At 42.1% G+C, this 18,772-nt stretch overlaps 1 protein-coding gene across 1 annotated transcript in view; it reads right to left on the bottom strand.

The window, feature by feature from the left end:
• Positions 1-16,377: 16,377 nt before the first annotated feature.
• Positions 16,378-18,772, bottom strand: part of tsc22d2 (TSC22 domain family 2) — a 74,208-nt gene continuing 71,813 nt past the window's right edge. The window contains exons 2-3 of the mRNA XM_080723634.1: positions 18,501-18,552; positions 16,378-17,358 (exon numbers count right to left, since the gene is read on the bottom strand). Coding sequence (XP_080579760.1) covers positions 17,026-17,358; positions 18,501-18,552 — 385 coding nt within the window. The 3' untranslated portion in view covers positions 16,378-17,025. The remainder of the gene's footprint in view (positions 17,359-18,500; positions 18,553-18,772) is intronic.

The raw sequence follows: 18,772 nt of genomic DNA, 5'->3' as shown, positions 1-18,772 counted from the left end.
CTGTATTACGTTATAAAGATGTCTTAGGCCTACCCTGTGTTTGGATTGTCAAAACAGCCTAGTTTTCCATGTAAAAACAACAGGCTCTCTAGTCCAGCAGACACCACCACTACAACTACTCTACTTCCAATCCAGAATCAAAATGTGTGTAGTCGTGGCGAGTGCCAGATTCCTCGTTTAAATCTGGTGCTACAATTTTGTGCAGCCAATGAGAGTGCAGCGTGCCCAGCTGCACAGCATTAGCTTTAAATCTGTATCCAAAGGCATGCGCAAGATATCATCACATCAGACCTGAGATGATTGTCTCGCATCTCAACGTGAGCTTGTATCTGCTAATTATATTAAAGATATATATATATATATATATATATATATATATATATATTTGAAAACTTGTGAAAACTCTGCATAATGAGTAGGCCTACTTCTACTTTTGTAGGCTACTTTAAGTATATAATACCAATACTATTGTATTCAAATAGAGTTTTACTTATAAGAGTAGCAGTAACTACATGATGGTATTGATACTTTTACTTAAGTAAAACAAAAAAATCATAATGGTGACAGCCGTCGGAGAGTGGTGGGTGGCGGTTCGGGACCCCCAGTGACACCAATGGCACCTTGTCATAGAAGCTACTTTAAGCCAGTGGTCTTCAATATGTCCATACGCGGACAGCCGGACAAATGTGTCTTTGACAAATTTTAGAATTTGTTTTTACAACATTATGATGTTCTTATTTTGATCAAAAGACCCCATTACTGAATGTCAGAATAGCTGGGGGTGGGCTAGGTGAGCAAGCTAGATCCAGGGAAGGCCATGAGAATGCTCCCTATAGCGCCCTATCCTATACTTAAGGCTCATTTATACTCCAAGGTGAGGTGAGTAGTTAATCACCTTTTAGGTGAGTTGCTACTCACCTAAAACTGGAGTATGAGTGAGCTTTTATAGAAGCTCTTTAATTTTGTTATGTAGCAAACATTCTGATAGGCTGAGGACATGGGCAATAAGCCACAATGAAGCAACAGTGTTAGAGAGTAGAGTAAGGCAGAAATGCCAATTTGGCCTAAAAAATTACATAGGCAATTATGCTACGAGGCTACTATTTTAAAGTGGATTCTTTGTTTGACAGGCAGCCAGTGGAGGTCGTGGAGGACTGGCGTGATATGGTGTCCAGAGCGGGTGTGGGTGAACAGGCGAATAACAAAATAACGGAACAATGGAACGCTAAACGTGTATAGGCACGCTCCAAGGCATTCTGGGAAGTCTGTCCTCAGCCACTAACTACTGACACGCGTTAAGATAAATAAACAGTGTGTTGGTGTGTCTTTGGGTGTGTCAGCATGTGGGTGTGTGAGAGAGTGGCAGGGAGAGCAGTGGACAGTCAAGAGTGTGTGCATATACCCTGTTATTTAGGGGATGAGTCACAGTTGATGAATTCTCATGGCCTGTGGAATAGATGCCTTCCCTGAACCAGTTGAGGACCCATTGCTCCGGTTCTGTTTTGCCAGACAGCAGCAGAGTTAACCGTCCATTTCTTTAGCTCCACACAGGGTGTAGAGCAGTGGTTCTCAACCTGTGGGTCGGGCCCACAGGGGGATACCCACATGATGATTTATTTATTTTTTCCACAATTGTTATCCCACGATTTTGTAACCCATATTTCACCCGGAGTCAATTATCTAATGTAATCCTGGGCGCTACACTCCCTCTGCCAACCTGTTGGAGACATCGGACTGACCTCATGCTTCCTTCTATGCATGAGGAGCCCAAGTCACTTTGTTTCACCTGACACAGGAGAGTGTCCCCGGTTGGACGTAGTGCGTGGAAGGAACACGTTATCCCAACCAGTTCCTTTCCGATGAGGGGGGCCTCAGATGATTTGCTTAATGTGCAACATTGTTTTCTCACTCAACAGTAGACAAACCAACACACAGAATATGTATATATTCACTGTATCTAGGCCTATACATTTTTAAGTGACAATTTAATGACTTTTAAAGACCTCTTTAATACCAAATTGGTCAAATTGTCAATATTAAGTAAGAAAGAGGCAAACATAGTGGCAATAGCCGAAAACTACAAGCTCACAACGCCTTGCAGTGTGCTGTGAGCAACGCTGAATGCGTCAACACGTTCAAGTCTAGGTACCAGCACAGGCCAGCTTATTGCGTTCTCTCTTTCCAGCAGTCCAGTATACCTTTACATCAACTGTTGTTGTACAAATCATCTTTGTTTTGCTGACATTGAGATGGAAGTCCCAATGTTGAGAGCCAGTGAGGAGATGCTGGTGCCAATTTGCACCACATGGGGGCCTGTCTGTCTGTCAGGAAGTCAGAATCCAGTTGCACAGTGCAGTGTTGAGCTCTCCTACATATCTGCAGTCATTGAACAGCACTCTCACATGTTCCTTTGTTACAGGTGGCAGTGTGGAGGGTGCACAGGCATAATCTGTTGACCTGTTTTGTCAGTTGGCGAACTGAAGTGGATTTAACGTGTTGGGCAGTTACAGTAGAAAGTGATATAGCAGGGGTCTTCAACGTTTTTCACCACAATTGAAGCATGGACCCCCATTACATATTTGCTACAGTGTTTCACATGAACTTTTTCATATATTTCATAGAGTTTAGACTTGCTTGACAGCACTGTCATCTGTGTATTTTGGGTTCATGTGTATTTTCAGACATTTAACCACTTAAACTGTCAATAATTTTGAACTTTCACTCTGTACTTGATCTACTCTGTTTTTCCCACTCTACATCAAACCTCTTTGCCGAAAATAGCCGATCTACAAGCTCACAAGGCCTGGCAGTGTGAGGCGTGAGCTTGTAGATCTGCTATTTTTGGCTCCTCAGAATCGCAATCCTATTGGTGTCAATTGGTTAATGTCAAAAAAAGAAATCCCATCACACAAGGATGTGGCAGCCCCCCTGTAGTAACTCTGAGGACCCCCTAGGGCTCAAAGCACTTCATGATGACTGTTAGGCCTATGGGTGCAACAGGACGGCAGTCATTAAAACAGAAGACTTTTGGTTTCTTGGACAATGGCAGTCTTATGGCTGGCCTGCACGTGCCTTGGAGGACTCCATCTCGACCAGGCGCCTTGTGTGGATTAATCTATTTGAAAGATTTACATACTTCTACGTATATGATTCACGTGTAGGCCCCCAATCCACTGGCTGTGAACCACTGATTTGGTAGCCTGGCAAGCAAGCCTCAGTCACTCGTTCCTTCCCACAATGGGAAGGAATGAGTGAGTGAGCGCAGTATCAGGGCTGGCTTGCCAGGCTACTGATTTGGGGCAAAAGGCAAAATGCTGGATTATAGCTGAGTATATTATTATGGCTAAGACGCTGTTCTTCTGTCTTGCATACACACTGTGTATTCAATACATGCCCCTTGTCATCATTACTCATTCACTTACAGTACAGCACTGAAATTCCAAACGGCGAGATAAATTCAAATGTTGATTTTGGTTTTAAAACCTCAGTCAACGCCTTGCATAGAAAAGGCTGTAATTGGTCACAGTGACGAAGGAGGCCAGAGAACACGCCCAGCACGCACCACAGAATTCTATGTAAGCTCACAGATGACTCACAGAAGGGAGACGTGTTTCAGCAAGCACACACTGGTGACGAACCGAGAGCAGGTTATGCTGTGTCAAACGTGTGGGGAAAATGGAAATCACATGCTTTTGGAATGGATTGACTTTGGAAGGGATTGACATAAGACCCGAGGCTCGATTCAAAAAAATGACTTCTAGATCAGTGGTTCTCAATTCTTTTCAAGCCAAGGAAACCCCCACATTGAATGAAATATACTGTATATTAGGCCACGGATCCCCCATCTGAAAAGTGAAAATGGGTTGTACCAGGGGCCCTACTCCCTCCCGAGAGAAGATTTGTGTTGAATTCAAAATTATGAAATAGATTTCAAACACTTACAAGATTTTTCCAAAAGTTTTCAGAATTAGCAGATGTGTACAAGCTTGTAGATCTGCTACTTTTGAATAGCCAACGTCAACATCTAAAATGACACAGAAGCATTCCCCTTTTTAAGGGGTCAAAGGGAAATAATTGGATTATTCAGTTTTTAAATCATAGGAAATGTTTGGCATGTGCAACTTTTTCCAACACTGTCTCACTACTGTTGCATCATGACAGAACATGACAGACAGAAGTTTTCATTGCTTATCTGAATTCACTGACAACCAGTTTCATTGTCAATGGAATCTTATTTACAGCAAATATTGCTCAGAAAAGCCGTTCATTTCACAGTAGGTGTGGTATGGTACACTGTTGACTTTGTTGTAATTTCACAATACAATAAAAAAAAGAGTGTGTGTGTGTGTGTGTGTGTGTGTGTGTGTGTGTGTGTGTGTGTGTGTGTGTGTGTGTGTGTGTGTGTGTGTGTGTGTGTGCGCGCACATACATACATGTTGTTGTGTGGCTGAGAGTATATAAATCTAAGGTTCAAGTAAGTACACAGCCTTGACATAAGCCACAGTTGACATAAGGCTTTGACACCACACCATATGGTGTTGAGACAACAACGTATTAAACTTCACAAAACTTCACACAATACTACCATAGAAGTAGGCCTATGCATACCTATGGGACGGATCATCAATATGTCCGTACACAGACAAACATGTCCGTGGAAAAGACTTGGTCTTGTCCATGGCAAACTTTACTTATCCACACCCTTATGACGTTCTTATTTTGATCATAGACCCAATTGCTGAATGTCAAGTCTCCAGGTTTTCTTCAGAATCTGTGTAATATGACACTTATTTAATAAAACATATGGAATATTAGGAGTCTAACTAGGATTACTCAAATGTTTCATTGTCAAGGACACCCTTAGTGTACAAATGGAACCAAAAGGTTCCATTTGAACACTGTCCTAAGTTACAGACCTGTTATGGTCATTCAGGGCTAGCTCTTTATGAGTTTTTTTTATTTTGTATGTCCATGGAGAAAATTTAAATGTTACAAAAATGTCCACCACAAGCCAGCATGGCGATGACCCCTATGGTACTCTGGTTTGCGACAGGATTTTACAGCCCAGGACATACATCCTACAGTGGGCCATACATTAGACTGCAAACACAGTGGACTGCTTATATGGAGGATTGATTGAAATACTTTATTTGTCACAAATGTAAACGGCACAAGGTACAGTAAGGGTCGATTCACACTCTAATAATGAGCCTAACTAATTTCGGTTCGGGAGGGCTCCCCGATCCGAAATTATTTAAGTTCGGGGGAGTCCATTCTTACTTTCTTAACGGCTAGTGCAGAAGTCGCTTGTAAATATTGGAGGTCCGTGGCATGACAACGTTTGTGGCCGATACATGAGCGTTGCAGGGCGGATACATATCTGACTGGCCCTCGCGCTGCACGCTGAATGACTGTGGAGGTCCAGTGAGTAGCAGCTCCAGCAGGCAGCAGCACCAGTGACGATGGTCTCCTCTCTCTCTCTCACTCACTCTCCCAAACGCTCGAGCACTGTCGAAAACATTTAATCTACAAGCTCACATTACGTGCCGCCTCTCTTGCTGCATGCATGTCATCACACAGTCACAACTCGTCGTGGAAAACCTATCAACACGGAACACTAGCAAAGTTGTGTTTAAGCTCTTCTTTTTCTCGTGTGTGTGTGTGTGTGTGTGTGTGTGTGTGTGTGTGTGTGTGTGTGTGTGTGTGTGTGTGTGTGTGTGTGTCGCGTGCGCCTCCCAGTCCATCACTCTCGTCTCCAGCCAGAGCGAGAACCAGCTGACAATGTATCCGCTCTGCGACGCTCAATACACGGCCACACAAGCATTTGGAAGTCGGCGTGTCTCCCTCCCAAACGACCGCTGTTTCCTTGGATTCACAGCTGAGAATATGCATTGAAACCGGGCTGAATGAATGAGAAGACACCGCTGAGTACCGAAATTAAGTCGGGAGGTCACAACATTTCGGCAGCACCGTGGAGCCGAGTTTAGTCGGTTGACGCCCCCCCCCCCCCCGAACCGGGGATGACGACCCATATTTGGGGTTGGACATTGCCGAACCGAAATTAGTTAGGCTCCTTAGAGTGTGAATCAACCCTAAGACACGAAAGCTAAAAGAATAACACAAAACGTCCTAGGGTTGTGGTCCTATGTATTCAATTCATCAGCATACAGAAATTAACACAATAATACTTGTCATCAAGAAATACAAACACTACTGTATGTGAAAAAGAGAGATGGGATAATGACATTCCTGATCACGTTTTTGAGCGGTGGTTAGACCGCTCCTTAGCATGGCCGTGTGTGTATGTGTGTCTCCGTGTCTCCGTCCGTGTGGGTCTGTAGCCTGTATGTTGCCTGAGTTCCACTGAGTGACCAAAGAGGGTGCTGTTGAGTCTAGCCTGTTGAGTCTAGCCTGAGCATCAACTGCAATACACACACACACCTGCACATGCACACGCACGCACGCACGCACGCACGCGCACGCACGCACACGCACACGCACGCACGCACGCACGCACACACACACACACACACACACACACACACACACACACACACACACACACACACACTCACTCACAGACACACACACACACACACACACACACACACACACACCACCACCACAGCATGGACACATGCACACACACACGCACGCGCGCGCGCACACACACACACACACACCACAACCACCGCTCAGTTCACACAGGTGTGATTTTTTCAGGCCAATTTGAAAGAAACCAGTGTTACACATCCTTTAATGGATGATGTCAGGGCCTTACACATGTTGGTGTCAGAGTAATAGAATGAAAACTTCCCCAAGTTTGTTCTAATTTTGGATTGGATGTGGGTGGCACTCACTGTGGAGAAGTAGTTGGACAGGTATATGAAGGTATTGAGGTCACTGTCTCTTATCACCCAAATAAAAGCCTAGGTTTCCGAGGCTACTGTCTCTTTGACTATCTTAAATATATACCAATCGCAGTGATGCATGCTTAAAGGGATATTTCACTTTAAAAACAAAGAATTGGGTACATTTTATCGTCTAATCAGGCTTTTGGGTAAGTGAAATATCCCTTTAAGCCTGTCTTCTACCCTGAGCCATCCCAAACTACAGTAGCAGAGTGTTTTGGAATCAGGTGGGTCATGGAAGTAAGATAACGTTGTATAATAAACCATATGTATTTAATTCACAATGTGTACAGGTGGAGTAGCAAGTACCCGAGCGCTCAATAAATTAATGATATGTAAAATCATTGTCATGCTGTATTAACTACTGTCCACCCCCCCCCCCCCCCTTCTAATCGGGTGACCAGGCGTCAACATCAGTAAGTAGATCACAAAGTCAAACAGATCCGGATAGTTCTAATAGAGCTGCACGTGCAAGTTCCTTGTCGCCTACACGTGACAACATTAGATTCATGTCTTTCAACTTAAAGCAAATTAGGTCACATTGCATTTAGCGTTATAATTCTCCCGCAAGGCAACTTTTCACATGACAGCACACATAGGCCCTACATGTAAACAGGAGCCAACATTCCAAGAAATACTGACGCGCACAAAAACCAGTGGTGAAAGTAACTACAGTAAGTACATGTACTCAAGTACCGTACTTACAATTTTGAGGTACTTTTACTTTACTGGGGTATTTCCAATTTTCAATATTTTTTACTTCTACTCCACTAGCTACATCTCAGAGGCAAATATTGTACTTTTTACTCCATCACAATTAGGCCTATGTGAGAACTTTTGTTAATTGTTACTTTGTAGATTTTGACACTCACAATGTGTCACAAAGCGACACTTTTTGAGATTGTAGATCTTCTATTTTCAAATGATTTTTATACGTAAATGCATTTGAAATGCATGCATGTGAAATGGGACCTTCTGCATAATGAGTACTTAAGTATATTTTGATGCCAATACTTTTAGTCAAGTAATTCTTTTTATACTGAACCTGTACTTAACAGAGCATTTCTACAATAGTGTATACTTTTACTTAAGTAAAAAGCATGAGCACGTCTTCCATCACTGCCCACACCACATTCTTTCGAGTACATTCAGCAGCAGTAGAGCAGGTAGGAACTTCTCCAACATACAGTGGTTTAGACTGTGGAAGGCTTTCAGCCCACTGAAATGAAAGTCAAATTAACATGACTTATTATAAAGTCTTTGACATAAATAATAAGCCGTCTAGTCATCTAATTTCCCCATTCTTTTTGTATGAATAATAATAATAATACAATCTAACATTCTCAGAAAATTAAAAAGACATTTAAAAAATGTTACAAGAGACTTTCATGAATTTTCACCAATATAAATCAAACCAATTATTCAGAGAAAACTTTAATAAGTAGTAGTTAAAATGGCAGCTCGTAGCTATTTTCACTAGTTGGTACCCGGAGAGAAATAAAATTTCTCTATTGGGTCTCAAGCTAAAGCCTTTGGTAACCACTGATCTCATGTCTTTCCCAACTCTGTCATGATGTCACACTGACACACATAGCTACACAGTAATCTGGTTCTCATCTGGTTCCAATATTTGTCTATGACTTACATCTTGTGACACTTTTACACACTGCTAGGGATGGGCTGATATGAAATTTTTCTTTTTTTTTTGGATTATTGTGACCAAAATAATTGCGATTTACGATATTATCGCGATAGTAAAAATATCGCGATAACATAATGTGGGGCGGCATAGCTCAGGGGTAGAGAAACCGTTATTAGAGCACGAAGGGTTCCCGAAGGGTTCCCAGTTCGAATCCGGGCTCCCCCTGAGTTAATGTCGAAGGGTCCTTGGGCAAGACTCTGCACCCCACATTGCTCCCGGTGAGCAGGTTGGTGCCTTGCATGGTTTCCTCTGCCACCGGTGTATGAATGTGTGCGTGAATGGGTGAATGTAATGCACAATCTCTGTAAAGCGCTTTGGATAAAAGCGCTATATAAATGCACCATTTATCCCCAACATCCATTATCCTGGGGCGAAAAAAATAGCAGATTGACAAGCTCACAACGCGTCCCAACCCCAATGTGGTCGTTATGAGAAATTATGTATTCCCTTTGTATTTGGGGTCTCAAAAGTGCAGATCCAAAAACACAGATAAAATGATATCATATAATCATCCCCTCCCCTTTTACCATTCACCCAACACTCAGGCCCGGGGAACAGGCTCTGACGCTCTGGGCAGTGTACCTATGATGCCCCCCCCCCCCCCCCCCCCCCCCCCCCCCATGTCCGTCCACCCCCCCCCCCCCCCCCCCCGTCTGTACATACCCCAAATGGGCTTCTGAAAGGTTAAATAACAACACAGAGAGACTATACTGTTTGAAAATGAAATAACACATTTACTTCAAAATGAAATAACCATCACTTTATACTTCACAGCTACAGTAAGTGTTTGATTGCTCGTGAGATTTTAGAATATCCCCGACGTGTTTCCATCCATCATATCCCTCATTTGACAGAGTGATGTCACGTTTCCCGAAAAGCAAGCAACAAAACAGAAAACCCTATCCTCAGATTTTGAGTACATTAGCCACGTTCTCTTTATTTGTTCTCCATTATTGAGTGTAATGAAATAGTAATTTTTGTGAAATCGCCGAGGAGGGGACTCAGTATTTTGTGGGAAACTATATTCCATAATTTGCTCTGGGCCTCTTTTAACGAGCTCTGTCCTGACAGAGTCAGTGATTCGTTTTGGCCACAATGCGGGTCATCAGATAGAGATAAAATGACCTCTGCAGTCTCTGTCTCACTGTCACTGTCTTTTTCGCCCTCGCCCTCCATGGGCTCAATCACTTCATGATCATCATCATCATCATCATCATTTTCACTTACGGCTTCGGGCTGCTGCGTTCCAGCAGCTTGCGCTCCAGAAGAGCCAGCCACCACCACTTCGTCCTGGGCAGGCTCGGCAGGTGGCTGTGGATCCTGCTCCATTTCCCCATGATCTGAATCATCATCCCCGGATCGCGGACCCGCCGGACCGTCACTGGTACCGGTAACATTAGACTCGGGGCTGGCGCGCGCGGCCGCTGCGGCAGCGCCACCGGTAAAAAAAGATGTCAATTTTGGATATGATTCCAATTTTTTTGCCCTTTCTTCCTTCTTCCTCTTGTTTTGCGCCCCACTTGCTTTCTTTCTGTTCATTTTGTTTTGTTGTTGTCTCTCCTCCTGACACACTGCCGACACATGGGTTGATGGGTAATTAGTAGAAATGTATTTTACTGTGAGGCGCTCGGTGGCTTGGCGCCTCTGGGCACTTGCCCACACTGCCCACCGTAATCGCCGCTTCTGCCAACACTGTGGGTGTGGCTAACTTCAGCTGGGTCACCACCACCCACCATGACAACCAGGCATACTTAATGAACGGGTGCGTGTGGCCACATAAACTAATAGATAAAACAGAAATAAAAAGTATGGCATGACATCACAGGTTCAACCATATTCCTTGAGCTTTTGGGCCTGTGGGTCCCCGACTATGAATTGATCCCAGTGCATGACAGAAGACAATATCACGATAAATTAAATCTCCACGATGCGATTATTGTGAGTGTTTATTATCGTGTTAAACGATAATAGCAATTATCGTCCCATCCCTACACACTACATTACTGCAGCCAGTTGAGAAACGCTGCCATTTAATCACTTTAATCACAAAATTCAGACAAACACATTGAATAACCCCAGACATTTGTTAAGAAGTTACTGACAAATCAGAGAAACAGTATGTAGGCCTACTGTATGTATTTCCAGTGAGAAGCATATAAATGTTCTGATTGTTTTATTGATTATTTTGACTATTTTTTGGGAAGCATTTTGAATACAACTGGTAGTATATGTGTTATATTGAGGACATGGCAGCTTGCCTTGCCTTGCCTTGCCACGACATGACATGACATGACATTCTCGCTTTGATTTAGCATATGACAAAGATGCCAGAGCACTTAATCAAACTCTGTTTAGTTCATACCTGCACGGGCCATTTGCATGCACATAAACAAGGATGACTACCGCACCAGCTGAATGAGTCAGACAGACACTGAGGTAAAGCTAATGCCTCTCCTGTTGCTGCTCCTTGAAATATATATTCAAAGATTTCCGTGACATGACCTTACTTCAAACAGCTCACTTAAACCTGATCTCACTCGAGCACAGTGACTTTTATTGAACACACCCCAATGAACCCCAATACACGGGTGGCTCAATCAATCAGTCAATCAAATCAAATCTCAATGAGCAAAGCTAAAACATTAAAGGAGTAGTTCACCCCCAAAATGACTTTTTATTTTCTTCTATTGATTACTCATGCCATTGCGACTTGAGTTAAATAATTTTATTTTATTTTTTTGGTCGCAATCCTAAGACAATAATTTGATTACAATAAATGTGAAATCAATGGGGGAAAATGTAATATAATATGTTTTTTATCTTAGGAATGCGACAAATATATACAGTATATATATATTTTTAACTCAAGTCTCCATGGTGTGGGTAATCAACAGAAAGAAAGACATTTTGGGTATGAACTACTCCTTTAAGTTTGAGTCTGATATTAAAACAAATCTTTACAATTTGAGAGCACCATCAATGATAATCCATCAAGTACCAAGTGAGTGGGTGCACAGGCCTTTGTATTGCCTCTGGCTATAAGAGTAGGATATTAATCTACATGTCAAGCTTACATGTCTTTTTGTGCAACGGTAATTATTTCACAACAATGACAGGGAGACGCACAAATGTGTGCTTCTTATTTTATGAGAAGCACTTTGAATACACCTTGGTGTATACAGTATGTGCTATATATTGGGGACATGGCAGCTTTCCTTGCCTTGTCACGACGAGTGACGACATGACATTCTCGCTTTGATTTAGCATATGACAAAGATGCCAGAGCACTCAATCAAACTCTGTTTGGTTCATACCTGCACAGGCCATTTGCATGCACATAAGAATGACTACTGCACCAGTTGAATGAGTCAAGACAGACACTGACACTGGCAAAGGTCGCCGGATCAGGAGTCGAACCGGCACCTCCGCCAGGCATCCATGCCTATGTGGCAATGCCTAAGTGATATGCGCCTGGACCAGTAGGCCAGCGGTTGCCGCCCATTTACCATCTTCAATATATCACCCAGGAACATTAATATTAAAGGTATAATCTTTTTCCTGTAATGAAAACTGAGATCAAGCATGATCTTTAACCTGGCCAAGTTGAACAGGAACTAGGCCTAGTTCTGGTGTTGGGTGTGTTTGTGGAGCAGTTCAGGAATGTACCATTAGGGCACGTTTCTCAAAGTGGAGTTTGGGGACCCCTGGCAGGGGTGCTTGAGGGGTCCCAAGCTAAATGAATTTGAAAAACCACTTTACCCCTGTATTACCAGCTATTTCCTGAAATGTGCCGCACTGCAAGCTTGTAGATCTACCATTTTTGAAAACCTTTGAAAGTTTGTGCAAGTCTTTGAATATTTTTGATCTGATTCTATAAATGTCTTCTAAATCCTTTTAAGGTTTTTGAAAAACACGTTTCTAGTGGTTCTCAAACTTTTTCATGTCAAGGACCCCTATAGTATTATATTTATTTGTCCGAGGGTCCCGATCAGAAGCAAATATTTGAGTTACAAATGTTCGCTTTAAAAAATATATATATATTCAAAGATTTTAAAATTTCCATTTTTCAAGCTCTTAGACTGAGATTTTTTATTTATTTAACACATCCCAATGAACCCCAAAACACATTACACAGGTGGCTCAATAAATCAATCAATAATAATAATCAATAATGAGTGTGTCTGGGGCTTATCTGGCAAATCGCTGGACCAACAGGGTTACATTTCTTGTGTGTCAGGAGGTCAAGGAAATAACTTGTAATTTTTTTCATGTTCATTATTTTAATTAACTTAAACGGAAGTTGACAGTGATCGAATATGGCTGAAACCTGGCCCTAATATGGAGATTTCCCCCATCTTCTCGAAGGTGCAAAAATTCAGCAGACGTTTTGGTCATAGGACGTTCGTCAGCGCTGTATCAAAGTGATAAGGTCCTATGACTAACACTAAAGTTTTTTCTACTTCTGTTTATTTTTTATTTAATTTTTTTGCGCACAGAGCACTTTATGACCATGTTAAAATAAAATACAAATATTTGTTCTGTCCAAGTCTCTGTCTAAGGAGTCTTCCTTAAAGATGTATAGGCCAGTCAATCTAAGCTAAAAAAGGGCCTGACCCAAAAGAAATTGCAATAGTAATGGTTCAAGGTTTTTTATGATCCTTAGGGTCATCCAAATATCATATTAAAAGTTGTGAATTATATATTTAGTGGATCAAGGTAAATTCAGGGGGTTCAAGTTTGGGTCCATTCACTTACTATACAGGAAAAAAAGACCCCCAAAAAATCTTCTTTAAGTAGCATGTTTGGGGTCTATCTAGGGGTTTTTCATGATTCTGAATCCATTGCAAGCATTTGTTTTGCACAAAAAACATTCCTTGGGCTAAAAACGGACCCATAGAACTATGGTTTAGTGATGAGTCATCACTTTTATGGGGTCATCTCCGTTTCGTGGTGTCCGTTTTTAACCCGACAAATGTTTTTTTTTGTGCAAAACGAATGCTTGCAATGGATTCAGGACCATGAAAAACCCCTAGTTAGACCCCTCACATGCTACTTAAAGAAGATTTTTTGGGGGGTCTTTTTTTCCTGTGTAGTAAGTGAATGGACCCAAACTTGAATCCCCTAAATTTACCTTGATCCACTAAATATATAATTCACAACTTTTAATATGTTATTTGGATGACCCTAAGGATCATAAAAAACCTTGAACCATTACTATTAGTTGGGTCAAAAGGGGCAGTTCCGTGACCATGGAGAGCGAAGGTCCGTTTCTCAATGGATTTGTCATCTAGGAGAGTTATTAAACAAATTTGGCCGGGGTGTATTTTTTAAAATGGTTGGGAAAATGTTTTACAGCTAGGGTAATTTTCAGTCTCATTCACCTACACTATAAAGGAAAAAATGCCTACCCAAAAATCTGCTTTAAGTGGGATGTGAGGGGTCAAACTAGGGGTTTTTAATAATTCTGAATCCATTGCAAGCATTTGTTTTGCATGAAAAACATTCCTTGGGTTAAAAACGGACCCTAAAAGACTGTGAAAATTGATGACTCATCACTAAACCATAGTGTTGTTGGCCCGTTTTTTAGCCCAAGGAATGTTTTTCATGCAAAACAAATGCTTGCAATGGATTCAGAATAATTAAAAACCCCTAGTTAGACCCCTCACATCCCACTTAAAGCAGATTTTTTGATAGTAATTTTTTCCTTTATAGTGTAGTGTATAGTAAGTGAATGACTCCCAAAAAAAATTCTTTTGGGTCAAACCTTAGATTGACTAGCCTATTATGTAGAGTGAGTCTTTCTGCCAGTTTTTCTTATGTTTTTGAGACCACCACACCTCACCTAGCTGCAGTCAATCCTAAACAAACGATAAAGGCACTACAGTTTACCCCATACACAACAAGAAGCAGAGGCACGCTTTTTAATAAAACAGTAATTTATTTTTGACTGAAAACTAAAATCGTTTCGAACAGCACATTACAAGGGCATCATTTTTAAGATATTTTCTCCAAGGCTCAGTGATCACTTTCATACAGTACACTTGGCATGTACACGGCACCTCCTTCAAAAAAAAGAAAAAAAGAAAAAGCAAGAAAGAAACGTAAAAAGAACAGAAAGGAAAACCCAGCTGCGAAAAAAAAGGAAATCAAAGTCCATCCTGTAAAAAAGGATGACTGATTGTACAAGTACAGACCATTTTGGTTTGTTTTTCTATTCTTTAAGCCACGGCGATATCAATAACCTGCTCGCCCCTCAGCCAGCCACAGCGGAGCGACAGTACAGGAGGCACAACGACATGTACAGTAAGTAACACAGACAGACAGGACATCCCATAATAAATGAATCGACCGGGTTCAAGAAGCTGGAGCTGTGAAATGTACAAAAATGTTACGTTTGGTTGTCTTTTTGCCAAGTTATTTTAAGGTATTGTTGCCAGAATGCTGTATGTTTGTGTGTGGTAGCCTACAGTATGTGTTGGTACACTATAATCTGAAAATCGAAGCATTGCGTTCATTAAATCCATCAAAATCTGCAACAATGTAACAAAACCCTAGTTTTTCTGCATATGAAATAAAAAACAGCATTTTTACATGAATGGAAAAAACTAAAAATCAAAACAAAGATGTCTCCTTTTCTGAACAGCAGGTTTCTCACACTAGACCTTTCCCTCCACCCTCCACACGGACACCAACTATCCTTTCCACTTCCTTTTCCGTCTCCGACTACTTCCTCCAGCCTTCTCCATCATATCCTCTCTTTTACCATTGTTCGCAGACTGACAAACGTTATAGAAAGAGTGCTGGATTAAAAAGGTGAGGTAAGAAAAGTGGTTTGACCATTATAGATCATGCAGAACATGCTCAACAGTGACCAAAAAAAATTAAAATAAAAAGACAGGAAGGAGAAAGTAGGAAAAAAATGTGCATTAAAAAAAAAGAAATTTAAACTGACAAAAATAAAAAATAAAAAGACTTACACAGCTTTGCGTCTTTGGTTATAAAGTAGGTCTAACAATTTTTCACAGCTTTTCAACCCCAGCCCGGAAAGAAAATATATATTTATATATATGCACAAGTAGAATCCTAAAAAGGTTGGGGAAGTATGGCAATTCGTTTTTCATTCATATTTCATTCTTGACAAAGAAACTATAGCAAAAAAGAAATATTTCTTCATCGAAACATCGCAGCAAAAACATCTCATAGCTGAAGAACAAGGCATTCCTCCCGTACAAACCCTCTGCGCTTTAATACTTTACACTTTACAAAATGTACATTCAAGCTGGATTTCATTCTAATGCAACTTCTGCGTTTAGTGTTAGCACTATTCCATGAGAATAAACAAAGTCTTTAAATGTAATATAACTTATTGCCTACTTGGGATCTACTTGCCGCGATAAGACTAGCATTTGAAAACCTGACCAATTCTAACATACCAAAAGAACCAAAGAGAAGGTGATCTTGTTTTGTTGTTGTTTTTGAATGATATACTTTTTTCTCTCTCTCTCTCTCTCTCTCTCTCTCGATCTCATTGTTTATTTACATTATGAAAATAGCAGCCCTGAAATAAATAAATGCGAACAGTAAAAACTGAACTAATGAAGGTATTTTTGTTTTGGATTTGTGTCAAAGTAAAGATGGTGTCAGCTCTGGGGATGCGTGAAACAACACAAGTTTTTGCTGCAGCACAAACTAAGCAAAGGCTCATCGACTCCCCAGTTGTCCTGGAGGCAAATCCTCTAGTCTCTCTCTCTCTCTGCCCTTCCCCCCAATCGTCCTCTTATTGCCCTGCAGTATGTCGAGGTGGGTTTTGGGGGGGGGGGGGGGGGGGGGGGGGGGGGGGGGGATATTAGGACATTCCAAGGCCCCTCCAGGGTTTGGAGGAGGGGGTTTCCCACCCCTCCAATCCCTCCTACTCTGGTTTTACTCTGCAGCCTCGCTGCTGATCCCCACCACCTACACCCAGCTCTTTGTGCACACCCCTCCCATATCACCCACCTCACTGCAGAACTAGAGTGGAGAGGGCTTTTTTCTTTTCTTTGCCATCCTCGTCCCCTCCTTCCTTCCCTCCCTGCCTGCCTGGCCTGGTCCTGCTCTCCCTGCAAAAGGAGCTCCTGACCTGAAGCAGGAGAAGACTTCTCACAAGGATAAGTGTGATTTGTCTTAATACTAGGAAGGCCCTGACACACACAGCCACTCACATTAACTGAAGCACAGCTCTTATTCACAGTGTGGACTGGAGCCTTTTTTCGCTTTATAAGGAGCTAAATGGAGGAGGGAGAGGGGGCGGTAGAAGTAGTAGAAGATGTCATTTTTTTCTGCTTTTTATTACAGGGTTCTCCTCCCTCTTCTGTTTCATGGAGGCGTGTGATTGTTTTTAGCGTCTGATCAGCGGGGTCGGGGGGGGTTGCAGGATCACGCCGAGGTGACGTTGGGCTGATGCTGGTGGGGCGCCGCCGTCTGTTGCCCCCCGTCGTGTTGAGCCAGGGAGGCGTTGGGCGAGTTGTTGTTGTTGATGGTGGTGGCGCTGGGGTGGTGGAGGATCTGCTGCTGCGGTGGGGACATGCTGCCCGCCGGGCTGACCTGGTGGTTGGACACCTGGCTGAGCTGGTCCGTGTTGGCCAGGGACTTGAGCACGGCGTTCTCGCGCTCCAGCAACGAGTTCCTCTCGTACAGCTCCTTGATCTGCTCCTTCAGCACCTCCACCTCCTCCCGCACGGCGTACATGAGGTGGCTCTTCACCAGGTCCTGAGAGAGAGAGAGAGAGAGAGAGAGAGAGAGAAAGAGGACACACTGGAATTAGCCATAGAAACGCTTGCTAATGATCAACTTCATTTCTGCTTGATGAAAAATGAAGTAAATGTACTTGTTAGGGCAGGGGTATTCAACATTTTCAGGCCAAGGAAGGACCCCTTAGCTAAGAGAGAGATGAAGCAGGGACCCCCAGATTCCATATAGTTTCATCGTTTTGACAGCACACTCAGTGTATTTTGGATTCATGTCAATTTGTGTTATCAGATATTTAACCACTTGAACCGTAAATACTTAATAAACTTCACCTTTCACTTTGAACTTAGTGTGTTCTTTTTTCCCCTCTACACCAAACCTCTTTGCCGAAAATAGCCGATCCCATTCAAATGCACTTGCCCATAGGGCAACCTGAAAGCAAAATGAGGGCATTTGCTTCCCCATTCAAATGCACTTGCCCATAGGGCAACCTGAAAGCAAAATGAGGGCATTTGCTTCCCCATTCAAATGCACTTGCCCATAGGGCAACCTGAAAGCAAACTCCAGTTGCTCGTTGCACATTTTATTTACTTGCCAGGAGCAGTGGGTCACCCGTTAGTCAACCCCTGTTATGTTATTTTATGTTTTTATATGCAGTATGTCTTTATGTCCTACTGTATGTGTTTGTGTAATGTTTGATCTTCACCTGTTTGGGGGATTTTTATTTTTAAGTGTCGTATGAAATGTGCTCTATAAATAAACTTGACTTGAATGTTACTTGAAATGTACCATTTTTACTTTTTCTCCTTTTGGACATATACTCACTCATGTATAGTGTTTTGTATTTGTTGACGTCTTGATGACATATATTATTGTGTTTTTTATGCAATGTTGATGAATTAAATACATAGGACCATAATGGAAACAAGGACTTTTGTTATCCTTTTAGCCTTAACGTCGGACTGTGCTTTTATGGCAAATGTTCACATTGTCCTCACAATAACAAAAACATAGGATTTCAGTTTTAATTAACATGAGCAAACAAAGTAGCCCTCCTGTTAACTACTTTCAGGGCATCATTTTCTTTATCAACACATGCGATGGGACACAAAACAAAACAAAACAAAACTGTGATGACACTATGACAGTACACAAACACTCACCATCGCCTGCTCAATCTTGTTATCGATGGCAACCACGCTGGCACCGGACGCACTGTGAACAGAGGAAGGAGGATAGAGTTACTACAGCGATAAGGGGCCGACTGCATTCTTTTGAGCGATATCATCTTTTCTGATGACCAGCTAGAGAACACTTCCTCCCCAATTATGGGTTCCCATAACAAACTGCATGCATAACAGTGACTGCAAGCCTCGGGAATGACAAGATATGACCTTGGGATTTCTCTCTGGTCATCCTACAAGAACAGTAAAAA

Source organism: Nannobrachium achirus (genome assembly GCF_963921795.1).
Source record: "Nannobrachium achirus genome assembly, chromosome: 1".
Lineage (NCBI taxonomy): Eukaryota > Metazoa > Chordata > Actinopteri > Myctophiformes > Myctophidae > Nannobrachium > Nannobrachium achirus.
Note: the sequence above shows the minus strand (reverse complement) of the source record. Positions and strands in the feature narration are given on the sequence as shown.